We start from the raw sequence: 15068 nt of genomic DNA, 5'->3' as shown, positions 1-15068 counted from the left end.
TGTGTGTGTGTGTGTGTGTGTGTGTGTGTGTGTGTGTGTGCGTGCGTGTGTGTGTGTGTGTGTGTGCGTGTGTGTGTGTGTGTGTGTGCGTGTGTTTGAGATGAAATCCGCTCCACCCCATCAGTCTGAGTTTAAATGGTAATCCGTAAAGTGATTGCAGTATTTACTCATGACCTTGAACAATGAGGGGATTCAGTTACGGAGCAGTTAGTTTAGAGACAGATTGAGGGGGAACAAAACACACACACACACACACACACACACACATTGGAAAACATCATTAATCATTACTGGGAATGGGCAATGAAACGCAAGGAAGATACAGAATCCATCAATGACAAAACCGGTTTTTGTTTCAGTAGTCAGTCCCGTCAAACGCTGTTGTACATTGATTTTGCGAGTCGTATTTAAAAAGTCATCTAAATATTAGGTTGCTATGAAGAAACAGTGGTTCACTTCACTGGTTTTATTGGATCTGACATAACCTAAGGGGGACAACATGTTTGTCCAAATCTCTGCATTGTCTGTTTTTTGTTTTGTTTTGTTTTGTTTTGTTGTTGTTTTGTCTGAGGAACCCGACATTAAGTTGATCTTGTTTGTTTGCAGAAGCTTTAAAAGTTTTTATATATATTTGCTGCCTTTGCTTGGGTTCCTGTTGGACACTCCATGAAGAGATCTTGATAAATACCTGCTGAAATATCAATCTGAAGACAGTTTGAAAAGTTCTCACTGAAAGCATCAAGTAGGTCCTGTTCATTAAAACATTTTAGGAAAATGTTAGCCACAGTATGTCAGATTGCACATTGGAAATGCTAAGCTGAAGATAAATGACAAAATGCATTAAAAATACCAATAATCAAACCAAACTGTGTGATCAATAAAGGATAAATAAAACTAGATTAAATAAAATTAGAAAAATAAGTCATGGCAGCTTTTGCTGAAAGATCCTTCACATTGGTGTTGAAATTTTGGCAGAATAAATTCACCAAACTCTCATAAATATCTGCATTATTTGACTGACTGACTGACAATACACATGCGCTCAACCATAGAGAGGCAAACAGGTGCACATCAATCACAAGGTTACTCAAGTGCACACTTGCAAAGTTCAACGTCAAGAGAATTTACAAATGTACGTGTTTGAACTATAGCATGTTGTTTTTTATTATTATTGTTATTATTATTATTTGCACTGCAGATGTTACGGAGAAGCTTTACTTTTTATTTGCGATGCACCTACAAACCTACACAATCGCCGTGACCGAACAGTGGGAACGCAGCACCGCTCCAGTGTACACACTTTGGCATCACAGAGTCTGCTAAAGGCAACGTTAGCATTGTGACGAGGACACCAGCTGCCCTGTAAACACCTGCCACTTAGGCCGTGTGACGGCCTCTCTGCCCAGCTCAGGGGATCATTAACTTTCACCCACAATGAGAAGCTTTTGCTCTGTGAAGTGGCTTCAGTCTGTCTTTGAATGCTTAGAGAGAAAAGGTCTCAAAAGGCAGTGAGGGAAAACATCCCTGCATCCAGTGCGACGTTAGTCTCCATGTATGAAGACAAAATGAGAACCGCTTCCTATTTTCACAGCCAACTTGAAATAAAGTCGTATCGATTGCCCCGCATTAAGTTGCACAAATGCCCCACAAAACCCACTGCCGCATGTTGCAGACAATCGAACCTCCTGGAAGCAAACGGGAAAAGAGTCGCGTCACATCTGTGTGTCGCTTTCTCGTTTCTCCCACGCGCTCCTTTCTTAAGACGGGCTTAGATGTAATTACCATCAATGTTGCGTTTTGTGTGCGCTAATGCATGTTCTCCTGCCGGTCGCTCCACCTACACACGCTCACTTCAGACAGACAATTAATAACTCCCAGTAATGGCTTGCTGCTTGACGGGGTCCCGTACTTCATCGAGGGCTCCGGCGCATGAAATTATACTTCTGTGTGCATCTTCATGGAATTGGATCCCGTAGTTATCCGTCGCGGCGCCCGTCAGCCGGCTGTGGAGTGGCACGGAGTTTGATGTGAGGCGACAAGAAACAGACTGAGCTAGACTTAAAGAAATGAGATGTATTTCATATTAATGCTGATTACACAGTTTATAAGGGGGAAAAAATGTGGTCTTAAAAATTAGCACAGATGACTTTCACGTTCCTGCATTTCTTCTGGGTACTCAGATTTTTCACATTTCCAAAGTTTCACCCTTTTGTAAAACTCCAAAAAGCAAAGTCAGCGTCCACGAATGACATCCAGACGATGAGATATTCCAAAAACCGTGCTGTCCGTGCATGAATGTTCACTCCACATGCAACAGAGTGAAAATGGATGGAAGTGTGTGTGTGCGTGTGTGTGTGTGTCTGTGTGTGTTGTTTGGGAAGGAGGAGTTTCACAGCAGCGGCGAGGCACTGTTTATGTCCCTGAGCACCATTCAAGACAATTAGCATCTCATTTTTCTTCAGAAGTGCACAGAAAGAAAGAGCGCCATTCCCACTGCTCCTTTGATTAGCATGTGTGAGTGATTGCGTTTGCTCGAGTGTTTGTGTTACCGTAATCTGCCATGATTCTTTCCTTTTTAAGGATTAGCTGACATCCAAAAGCTGAGAAAACAGTGAGAGCAATCAAGCAAAAAGCAGAAAGTCTGAGACTGAATGGCGTTTTGGGGAAAATGCAGAAACTGTCTGAAATGAATTCAAATAACTGATATAGATATACAGAGGAGCTACATGAAGATGATCAAGTGCAGTACAAAAATGCAGTAAAACAATTACCATATTGAACCTGAATCTTTGAGTGTATCTAAACTGGTTTCCGTTCATAACATCTTTATTTTATGAGACAAATCTTGGAGTGTTTTTTTTTGGTAACTTCAAAATAAAACACCAATAAAGCAAACAGCTGTGAGGTATCTTGTTTAAAGAAGTGATGAGCTTCTATCAGCAGAGGTCTCCTATCGCTTGGCTTTGACTATTCTGATAGAATAGGATGTTATTACAAACACATGTTTTTTTAGTTTCTTGTGTCGATCTCAATCTTTGACGATGTTTGATTTGTTGCTCATTGTTATTCATTATCAAAGTTTCCAAAATCTCTCTGTTGAAGCATAAAACTATTTTTTTCTATTCCAAGAAGTAAAGCGGTGTTTTTCAGTTGCATATGAAACTGAAAATAGAAGAACATGGAGATTATAGTTTCTTGCTTTAAACTGATTGTACGGTGAAGTTGTTGAATTATAGCGACACTTAAAAGGAGTGCTTTTTGGTTTATTATATTTTTTCCTCAACAAGGTGAATAAGGCAAAATTTTTATCTTTGTATTTTCCGTCAACAGGCCGAGTTAGTCATGAAAATTTACCGCATTGCTTGACATGAAGCTGGAATTGAGTTGGCAGTAATCCTAGATCAGGAGACTTTTTTTATTATTATTATTATTTGAAATACAGTCAATCGTGTAGATATAAGACCATTTCTTATTGTTTTTATTTCCCTTCATTTTTATGTTTTGATTCAGACGGTAGCCAATTTCCCTCTTCAGTGACTTTACTCTTTTCTCTCTTTCTCTCCCTCTCTCTCTTAAAAGTGATGGTTGGTTCCCGTCTTTTCCTGCTGTTAATTTCAAGGCTCTGACTGGAAAAAAATAAATCAGAAGAAATGTTGCCCTTTTTAGCTTACGTGACCGTGGCTCCGACTACTAACCTACCCGAATAATGACCTGAAACGGAAATTCCGTCTTCGGTAATAAGAATCGTCTTTTATTCTTTTGCGTCTTAACAGAACACGGTGGACAAGCTGATAAAGAAGACCAACCTGGCTCTGCTGGTGGGAACCAACAGCTGGAGAGACCAGTTCATCGAAGCCATCACTGTCAGCGCAGGTAAGGGCCACGGCAAATAGAAACTGGGCTTCACGCGCCTGGATTCGGTTCTCCGCTTCATCTGGACACGCTTAATGATTTCTGTGAAGCACGTGCTTAATGGTGCGATGAATTGAATTTACTTTTAATAGGAACAGCTGCGGTTTTATGTCTTTTGAGGCCCCTCACGCGCTCCGCTTCACGCATGCAAATGACGAGCACAACCTGAAAGATTAGAAAACTCACGCGTGACGAAATGGAGTAGTATCACGTACCCGATGGTTGGTTGGGTGTAGGTGTTGGTTATATTTGTTCTCGAATGGCTTTTAAATGATAAACTCTGACTAAATGGGATGTGATGAAAGAAAATGCCATTTAATTTTACCTGTTAAAGGGGGAAAAAAACATCCCTCAGTTCATTTTGGGTCCTTCAGCTCCTCTTGCAAAAGTACTTTTGCCTCTAGTGGTTAAATAAGTTTGAAAGTTGGGTAACATGAGTTAAATAGCAGAGATGTATAGCAGTTGATGAGTTTTTTAAGTTAGCTGCAATACAAAAGGTTTTGGCTTCAAAAAATATCCAAACACAGTTTAAAGACGACGTGCCCAGCAAAAACACAACATGCACAATAAAATGATTTTATTTTATTTTTATCAAACACTGACCAATCACATCCTAAAATAAGTCAACCACCTGAATTTTCATATTCCATTTACATAAATGCTAATTTAGATATTAATGTTGTGAATTTTATGCTATTTTAAACCGTTTGAGCCTATCAAGGGTGTAAGGATGTTTACACACCTGATAGTCCGGTAGACTCGGTTTGATTGGGGACCAAATTTGCAGCATTAGTTACATTTTCAGCCAATGCGGTTCACTTTCACCCTGCCTGTTCCCCTCCTCACCTATGGTGGCGCCGCAACAAGAACCACTGAAGGAAATACACAAAAACCTCTGAACAAGACACTGAGAGCAAGTTCTTTTTCATAAAATGCAAACAAAAATGAAGTGGTGTCAGAATTTAGCGGTTGTTGGATTTCTCTTTCTCCTGCTAGTGCTAGACTCTCCCATTTGTTTTGGTTGTATTTACCCAGAATGCCTTGTGCTACAGTTGGCTTCCTGCTTTTGGAGCGGGCTCCGGTTCTGCTTGGCATTCACATTTGCATTCAAACCGTGCCAGGGAGTTTGCTTTCTTTGGTCTGCATCAGAGTTTGATTACACATTCACACCTCCCCAAACAAACCAGACTTTCTTGGCAAGCGAACTGGGGTTTAAAGCAGACTAAGCAGGGCTAGTTTGAATTCACCGTAGGTTACACAACAGAAGACAACAACTTTATTTAAGACCTCTTCCTCACTTTGAGGTTCAGCTCTAAGTTGGTAGCGATTCAGAGCATGCATCCCTTCCAGCCTCAGAGTAATTCGGAGCCCTATCTGCTGCTCTTGTGAAAAGATTAATTGTAAGATAAAGGAAGATTCGCTGCAGCGCCTCATGCTAGCACAGCTCTCCATGTTTACAGGCTTATTATTGTTTACTGGAGAAAATCCGCAGCGTCCTCATTATCTGCGGTTTATGCTGTCTGAGCATATCAAAGGTGAAGGTCATACCTCAATAACCTTACAATCAGAGGGACACACACACACACACACACACACACAAAAGAAACAAAAAAAAAACTATTAGTTCTGGCATGTGAACGTAATCCAAATAATTGAATTGATAATTGTGATGTGCAGCTGAAAAGAAATCTTGTTTGTTTCAGACCCATTTATGTAGAATCGTTGTTTGGAAAGCTCATACACTTAAGTGTCTCCAAATTAGTTTATCTGGTGGATTTCTGTGTGTTTGTGCTTTTTTCGGAGAGCCTGTTCCACAAAAAAAAAAAAAACCTGTCTTTACCCTATTATCTGGGATTAGCTGGTCTACAGTGACAGAGTTCAGTGTGTGTGTGTGTGTGTGTGTGTGTGTGTGTGTGTGTGTGTGTGTTGAAGCAATAGAGAGAGCGCAGTTTTCCCCTTTAATAAAAGCATTTATTTGGACACATTCTTGGTCTTATGGCACACATAAGAAATCACATTTACAATAACTACGTTTTTGCTTAATTAAATCATTTAAATCCTTAAAGATAACATACCATACAAAATCCACATTACTTGCCCTTAAATGCATTATGTTGTGTGCTTGGAGTATCTAGTTGAATTTAGTCTCTCCTAGTGTTGGGTAGAGATCTTTATATTCTTCTTGGGTCGTATTTTTCAGTGCGTTCAGTTTTCTCTGTCCCCTGTTACTTTTTTTTTAACTATTATGTCAAAAAGTATTTGCTGTGGAAGTGCTGAACAAGGTCATAGACTTTCAGCCAGCTGTTTTCGCTAATCGGCCATTTTTATTTCTCACGGCAATTTTTTAATTTAATTTCAAGGATGCCAAATCTATAAGCGGATATGTCAAGATGTTTACTTATTAACCCACACAGTTCATTCCAACGTTCCTCAGCATCATGGTGACTGAACTTCTCATCTTTGAAGGGTTGTCAACCTTTGGTGGGGGTCCATGTCCTAGAAAAATTAAGATTTAACCAGGCAGTTTGAAGAAGTTCAGACTTTCTTTGATTGAGGCGCCTTCTGCTTATGTTAGCTTTTAACTCCTTGAGGAGATAACCGTACTGCGTGTTTTGAATAGTATTACATCAACAATTTGGCATTGTTTTTAACTTTTTTGTCTTGGAAAATGATCCGAATGATGCAATGATGTTCTTGGCGCCAGCATTAGCTGCTATCAAACTCCAGAAATGGGTGGAGTGGAACGCTGTGCAGCCTGGAGGAGGCGGGTGTGAATTCCACATTCATATTTAAAGAGACGGCACTAGAATGAGTTTCTCTGACGCATCTCAGAAAGGGATAGATGGGCTTGTGGAGCTACAATAATGAGCAACTCATTTTGAGACTACAGCATGGCAGTTCCACTTCATATCTACAACAACTGAATGATGTCAATGTGAAACAGAAGGATTTAAAAGCAGGGTACAGTATATCCACTTTATCACACACAAGAAAATATATACGTTTGTGTGCACTAGGCAAGGAAAACAGAGAGTATTTTTCTTTTTCCTTTTTTTCTGGTTATTTAAACATGAAGCCAGTTCAAAACTCTGAATTGAAAGTTTTTGAGAATGAGAGCTGATTGGATGCTTGAAGATCAAACCAGCAGTTTACTTCCAGCTGTGAAGCAACACACGAGCGCGGGGAAAGTGAAGAGGGAGCAGGAGGGCGCCAACGGGGCTGACGAGAGAAGTCGGGCTCATGCTGAGTGTTAAAAGTGAAAGCACAGAAATGTTTATGCCTCGATTCTCATTGCAGCCTCTGTGGTTGGTATATAATACACAGTGCAATATAAGTCTGCAATTCTGATGTACATACAGAAAAGTGTTCAAGTTTGAAGTATGTTCATTGTCAGCTATGTCCTCTGTTTTGCTTGGCTAAGGAACTTACAAGTAAATCTTCCTTGATGGGAAGAATTAATATTACTAAAATTCAATTTAAAAAAAAAATAGAACAGAAAAATGTTTTCTAAATCCTCAGTATTTGTTTTTCTTGTACAGATAAGAGAGGTTAATGATTGATCTCTCCACAGATATGAAAAACACGCCATGTCACCTCTACGGATGTAAGTGGATGATGAGTTAATATTATACCATATTAAATGTATAATGTGGTTCTGAAGGTAAGGTGATTTTATTTATATAGCACATTTTCAGCAACAAGGCATTCAGTGTACTTCACATTGAATACCTTTGTATTTATGAAGAAAATACAAACAAAACAACAAACTAAAAGAAAGATGAAAAGGTAAAAATATAAAAACTACATTGTTTTATATTGTTTTATAAACTACATATATTGTTTCCCTGGGTTTAATAAGAATAAGTAGTCCGTAATTTATAAAGTAGTCGGGGTTTCTTTTTGTTCTGATAAAACTAGATGTTGCTTCTCCATGTTTGGTAAGATTAGTGAGGTATAAAGCTAAGTTTTGGTTCTCCATGTTTGTTTTAACAAAGTAGAAAAGAAAAAAGTCAAAGATTCAAAACAGAGGATCAGGTGTGGCTAAGAAAAATGATGCATATTTAGCTCAGCAAAAGAGAAAGACGTACCAAAACAATGAAACAATGAATTTGAATTAATAACATAAAACAAAACTGAGGCTTGAAGTAAAACCCAGAGGGATTTTGTGTAGAAAGGTGAGGCTTTAAGTTGCTTCCATTAACTATTGCTAATAAACTCAAATATCAAATCAAAGTCTTAATTTTATAAAATAAGTCTCAATACAAGTTAATTTTGTTATTGCAGAACGTCCAATCCTTACAACTTTTTAGGTGCAACAGTGTTTATGTAAAATATTTATTGTCCACTTGGGTGCTTTAAAAAGTCACATTAAAAATTGCATTATAAAAATATGTGCTAACATCTCACTCATGTGCTTCCTTGGACTAGCCAGCAGCACGGACAGAGCGACTCTAAACGTAGAGGTTGACCTTGGCCTGTTTCACATCTGCAAACAACTCAAAGAGCAGCTTCAAAGCTTTTCTTAGCCAACAGAGGCCTCCCTGCGCTGTAGTCAAATGTTTTCCGCAGGTCATTTTGTAAATAAAATGGACTGTTTTTTTTCTTCTTTTTTTGCACATATTGGATTAGTGACGCTGGAACAGACTGGAACTGTTTGGATTTTGTTTCATGTAGAACTCGCATCGACACGCCATGGAAACTGTTACACAACGAGGCCAAATGTAGACATGATGTAACGTGACGGATCATCCCTTCAGATACACGCTGCTGCTTCGAGGCTTTGAAGTCCAGAGCATCTGTCACCGATACTGTGGTGGATTTAATATCTACGACAGATAAGCTTTGTCTAATCTTTCTTATTCTCTATCCTCCTCAGTGCCTACAGTATGATCTCTTATCGCCTCTCAGATGTTGGGATCGAAACAAAGAACTTTAGGCCGTTTTCAAACATGTTTACATCTTGACCGAACACATCCTACGCCGTCATCTTCAGGCTTCAGGAGTCAAATCTAGATCTTGTCCTTTTTTATTTTGCCAAAACGCTGGAGAAGATTGAAGAGTTCAGCTTTAAATCAGCCCATCTGTTATGAAAACGGCTATGGGAAAACATTTAAGACCGTACCTTAATCTGACTACATCATTACGTCTATTAAACACACCCAGCAACGTTTATGAGATCTTTATCTCAAAGCACAAAACCTGGATTTAGAGAGTCTTTAAATCCTCCAAAATGTCAACGAGTTGATGCGGTGTGTGTGTGTGTGTATGTGGGTGTGTGTATGCGTGTGTATGTGCATGTTCATACTTTTGTGCGTTTCCAGCTCTGTGATCGGTGGCAACTGGAGACAGTTACTGATATTACTCAGTGAAGACGGACCAGAAAACAGGAAGCAGTGATTGCTGTGTGCAGTACAGTTAACGTCAGGGAACAACAACTTTCACGTCAACACAGAATGGTGTAAAATTTTCTCTAGAGCCTGTTTTTCAGAATGGATTTTATTCATTTGTGTCAAAATTAACAATGAAATTAGTAAAAGAAACTACTAATAGGTAAAAGAAACTACAAATTTCACTTTCAATATATTATTGTACATTGTATCTCAATGAGGACATTAGGTTTTATAACGTGACAAAATGTGAGAAAGCGTAGCAGGCCCGAAAACATCTGCGAGATGCTGCAATCGCCAAGGAACAAATCAGGTTTGGTGCTCATAATCTGAGACGCTGAAAGGAACTTCCTAATTGCTCTTGCTTGACATCTTCGTTACATGCGTGAAAACATAGATGGAAATAATTAGTGGCCATATGATGGGTATACATTGCGCATGCTGCCCAGAGGGCGAATCAGACCCGTGTGTGCTAATAACACTTTCTGCCACGTCTCTGCCCTAAAGGTTATTTATGGCTCAAAGTTGAATGCGGTGACAAAACGTTCCCTAAATGTTTGCGTATGTCACCACTGACTGAGCCTGACTCCAAAAAGATGTGGAATAAGGGAAACGTATTGACAGGCTATTGGAGGGACATAATTATTTTAAATTTAGGGCTGATGACGAAAGCTTCGTTCTTCAGTGGCTGCAGAGGAACGTTTCGTATGGTTTTATGGCAGCTGAGGATATCTATGGCCTGGAGCTTTTCTCAACAGTAATGGAAAGCAACATCTGACTTTAAAAATTGCGCTGATAATGTGGCTGAAGTGAGTCAAATGACTCGACTACTGAAAAAGGACAGAAATCTTCGACCCGTTTCGGTTTCACGCAACAAGGCTCTATATTGTTTGGCTTTTGCTGTTATAAGTGTCATTAAACCTACAGCCACTGAACGTGAGATTTAATCTGGTGGAACAAGTGTAAGTTACTCTAAGGAAGCAGAGCAAGCGCTCACGTTCCCTCTTAATAAATGATTATTCTTTTGTATTTTATGCTTCATTCATCCCCGAAAAAGCGAATTCTGGTGCGTCTAAAAGGCTATGTGTCGGTTTGGTTGATGTGAACTCTGGTGAGGTTCTAATGCATAAGTGAATGGCAAGCAGGCTCCATTATTAATATTTTCTATTGGAGCGACAACCAGATGCAGCCTCTCAAGCTAAGCATAAACTGCAGGTTGAATATGAGTTCGGGGGAAAAAACCTTAAATGATTATATGTGTCTGATTGTAGTAAAGTGAGAACAGTCTGGTGACTTCAAGCATTTCTACACAGATTTTTTGCAATCTTCTGGAGGAAATTGAGTCCCATTTGTGGTGGTAATGATACCTTCTTACCAAAGAATCAGGGCCCTTCTGCCTAGAAATGCATGTGGTATTGAAAACATTTCAAAAAGGAACATCATGTTCTGGGCAGAAATGGTGCCGTACTCGAGCAGATCAAACACATAATCTTAGGCCAGAGACGCCGGCACCTCATGAACACAATAGCCTTCATGCAGGCGTGTCGGACGTCCTGGTAACCCTCATCTAACACTAGATAATTGACAAATTTGGAGATGGTTGACATATGAATGTCCACAGATCTGACGGAGAGGCGCAATTGTTAGTGATTTAAGCACAAAACGTCAAGAAAAAAAGATAGCAATGCTGTAGCATCCCTGACTAATCAAGATTTCATTCTTCATAGGTCTTGATAACTAAAATATTTAATGGCTGCAGCCCAGGATACTATTTTATTAACTTGAAAAGAAAATATACCAGTTTAATTCAGGAGAGAATGCATGAAAATTACATTCAAACACTCCAAATGTCCATATGCTTTGGTTAAAGAATGATTAAAGAAATGGAAACGAGTAGATTTTTTTTTTCTAGTGATGCAAGAAATTGCATCACTTTTCTAACAAGATTGGAGCTTAACAATTGTCTCCTGATATTGTTACTGAATAAAAGTGGCAACCTTGACACGTCGGTTCTCAACAAAGTTTAGAAGCAAAAACAGTTTTAAAAAATCTCTTTTTCTTCACAATTAAATAAGAATTTTTCAAACCTTCACCACGGAGGTATTAAACAGTGCAGTTTACCCCTTATAAAGCAGAATTACTTTGGCCTTAAGCCAGGTAATTCTGCTGTAAGACCAGAATCACACCAGATATCAATGCTATGTTGTGTGTCTGTGACAACATATTTCATGTAAATACTACAAATTCATGTTGTGTACGACTACAGTGAAAAACGAATCAGAAAATTTCACTAGGAAGGAGCGCACTGTAATTTATCGACTTGTTTGAGTGTTGCTCAAACAAGAAACAAAACAGATTTAAAGCAGGCAGAGCAAAACAGGAGGGCCAAAAGCCCTTCTAATAGCAAATTAAAAACTACACCCTTGAGACGGCGGCATAACGAAGCCAATTTTCAAGTTGTATCCTGTTTGCTAAATGAATTGAGAGAAAACATCGTGGTGTTATGGTCGAAAAGGGGAATAAACAAGACGAACTGGAAGGCACATGCAGCGACAAAAGGGGAAGAAAACAATGGGAGGAGTGGAGAGGGGGGGAGGGAAAATCAATGGACAGGAAATCAAGGTGCTGAGGGGGACTGCTACGACAACGAATGAGCGGGACAAAGAGAAGGGAGAGAAAAGATGGATGTCCAGCCACTCCTCACTCCACTGCCCTCTAATTACTGAATCCACATTGTTGTTCAATCACCCGCTCCTCTGTGAGGGCGTGTTATTTATGGGCGTCTGTGTGTCCACTCCCGAGGGGAACGTAGGTAATGTGGCACTCAAGGAAAACCACTGAAAGAAGACAAGTACAGAGAAAAGGTGTATTTGTGTCGGAAGTTAGAGGATGGGCCATGCCAATAAGGTGAATGGATATAAAGATAGGGAAGACGTGAGTAGAACGGCATCAGGCCCGACTAAGAGCTTCAGCCTGCTTTAAAGGGGCAGTATTACGTAAAATCAGCTTTTCATGTCATTATGTTCTTCCCTCATCAAAATCTGTTGAACTTATTATGTGAACTGTTGCTCAGTCCTGTGCTCCCATGAACGTTTGCAAATGCTTAAAAGAAGAATAATGTCGTCGTGACGACAGCAAAACGACAGAGCAGAAGCTTCTTAAAGAGACAGACGCCCGATTTCAAGGTGTCAAACTGCAAAGTCAAATTTCTTCTGCGTCATGTTCGATATGCAGCATTTTTATAACTGAAGGTGACATAGTTACTTTATTGAGCTATGAAGTGATACTATGTGGCCCCAGAATGCATAAGACTTCCCCTTTAAGCTTTATCCCTGTGTTCATGGTGTTTAACATGCTTCAATGCATCAAAAAAAAAAATCTGAGGCCCTGCTTAAGCCACACACGAGCTCTATCTACTCTAATAGAAATGCAAGCCATGTTTTCAAATGTCAACGTTTATTGCCTAATGTTAAAAAGTGTTGCTTAATTTGTTTAACTATCCTGACTGCATTGACTTGTAAGTGTTTTGGGGGTGACAGTTAAGGGTCATAAATGATTTTTGCAGGGCTCTGTATGTTTTTATTTCCATGCACTGGCATAAACAAATCCCAAAATTGTCTTCCCACTGTCTCCCTCAAACAAAAGGCTTTTTTTCCCCCTGTAACTTATAGATGATGAATAAGTGACTCACCAAATCGCCGATTATTTAATTGATGTGTTTATCACAGACTGTCAGAGACGGGATGACTTGTTCGATCATCAACCCAGAAACCGACTGTGTTCAAAACGGTACCTGAAATTCAAATGTGCTTCACGTGGATGGACAGGAGATCTTTCCGGGCCAGGAATCGAAAGGCCTGGCCCGCTCAGGCGACGCTTGAAAGTCCGCGACGAACTCCAAAGCGAGGCTTCGGCTCAGAGCTCGAAGCTTTCGTGCGGCTGGAGGACCTGCCAGCCTGACTCCGGGTCTGTGTTTCAGCGTGTGCCCCTGACAGACGGCCTGACGGGAGTGCTGGTGCATGAATACAAACATGAGCATGTCAATGGGGATTCTGGCAGACAGGCCACGCTCACATAATTAGTCACACAGCTGTCCGACTGCAGCACGTTTTTTAAAAAAAAAAACAAAGTCTCTTTTAAATTACGAATATATGGTTGTTTACTCAAAACAAAAAAGTTTTTCTTTTTTTTTAAAGCATGAAGTGAATAGGAAAAGACTTTGAAGCTCAAGAAATAATGTGAGGCTTGTCTAAGGCCTGTCAAATCTATTTTCTAGTGGTTTCAATAATCAAAGTGATTTACTTCTGTGGCTGCACTGAAATCTTCAAAGTCCAAGTGACGTTGATAAGAGGCGTCAGCAGGGACAGGTGATGAATTGTCTTTCCCTACTCCGTGTTGGTGATGGTTGCCGCAGTGACCGTGAGTTACTCGTCTGTGCCGACGCCGCGCCTCTAAGGACGTAACGCAGCATTAAGACGGCAACATTTTTTTTCTCATCATGGCGAAGTTTCTTGCAGAGCAGCTCCAAGTTGCTGTCAGTGCACAACTTTGTGTGGTGAACCAACATTAAGCTTTCCCATAATCTGTACAGAGGATCTCACCGCTTCTAAGTCATTTGTGGTACTTGGTTGAAAAGATACAGATGGCTTATGGACGCTGCCAGAATGGAGTGGTTGGCTTAGTTTGGACTAAGCCAACCATTTTGTGTATCTTTTACTGCAAAAAATACACAAAATATTACCAAGTATTTTTGGTCTAGTTTCTAGTGCTTCAAATAAGACAAAACTAACTTACAGCAAGAAATTTGGAGCTTGTTTTAAGTCAATAATTCCTTCATTTTAATTTTAAAAAGTACTAATTATAAGTGAAAAAAATCAAGTATGGGGAAATGTCTTGTTTCACTGGCAGATTATTTAACTTATAGTGAGTACTTTTCCATCAATACTAAGGAAGTGTGGATTTACCTTATTTTCTGCTGAAGTGACTTGTATCTTAGTTTTGTCTTATTTCAAGTGCACTAAGAAATTTGCACTAGAAACTAGACCAGAAGTACTTGGTAAGATTGTGTGTTTTTTTGCAGTGAAGTTCAAAACTAAAGGGCTAATCACTGGTTTTAATGAGCTTTGACTAAACTTGGTCATCTGTTATCTTAAGTACTATTGATAAAATAGAAAAGTCATTTTAGTTGTTGACAAAGTTGATGAAAGAGATTTACAGAAAGTATTGAAATAGTCAAAGCTACACACAAGGCTTTATTTAAAGTGGCAGCATTATGTTTCCCAGGCACATAGTGCCATTTTATAGCACAATCAAGTATAAACTTCAATTGTTAAGAAAATGCTATATATGTATGAAGTGACTTTGTAATGTAACACCTTGAAATTGGGCCAATGTCTCTTTAAAAACTCCTACTCTTTCTGAAACTCATCATGACATACATCATTGTAACATCGCTCCTCTGTGAACCATTTAACATTTTTACCAGCGTCTGCACTGAGAGGTATAGTGAGCTCAGCAGATGCGCAGTTCAGTTTGCTAATTGCTGCTGGCTAGTCTGAAGGAGCCGAGTCACGGCGTTGCAGGGGAGGGCTGCTCTGCTAGGCTGTGCTAGGTCCACACAGGTGTTTTGCACAGCTGAATTGTTGACATGGGTGATGAAAGGATTTCTCAAATATGCATGAAAGAATCAAGGCAACACTCGAGGTGTGCTTTGATGAGGGAGTGACATTACAACAAGACGTAAAGCTCGAAAAAGTCGATTTTACATGA

At 39.6% G+C, this 15068-nt stretch overlaps 1 protein-coding gene and 1 long non-coding RNA gene across 4 annotated transcripts in view; both read left to right on the top strand.

Annotated features, from left to right (window-relative positions):
• slc8a1b (solute carrier family 8 member 1b) overlaps nt 1-15068 on the top strand; it is a 162081-nt gene that overhangs the window by 130827 nt on the left and 16186 nt on the right. For all 3 annotated transcript variants that reach the window (XM_007551113.2, XM_016670974.1, XM_016670975.1), the window contains one exon: nt 3774-3873. In XM_007551113.2, coding sequence (XP_007551175.1) covers nt 3774-3873 — 100 coding nt within the window. The remainder of the gene's footprint in view (nt 1-3773; nt 3874-15068) is intronic.
• On the top strand, nt 4802-8911 carry LOC107836119 (uncharacterized). The gene is made up of 2 exons (XR_001661970.1): nt 4802-7516; nt 8587-8911. It is a non-coding gene; the product is annotated as an uncharacterized LOC107836119 (long non-coding RNA).

The sequence above is a fragment of the Poecilia formosa genome, unplaced genomic scaffold (genome assembly GCF_000485575.1).
Source record: "Poecilia formosa unplaced genomic scaffold, Poecilia_formosa-5.1.2 Scaffold40, whole genome shotgun sequence".
NCBI lineage: Eukaryota > Metazoa > Chordata > Actinopteri > Cyprinodontiformes > Poeciliidae > Poecilia > Poecilia formosa.
This window is presented reverse-complemented; position numbering and strand designations above follow the sequence as displayed.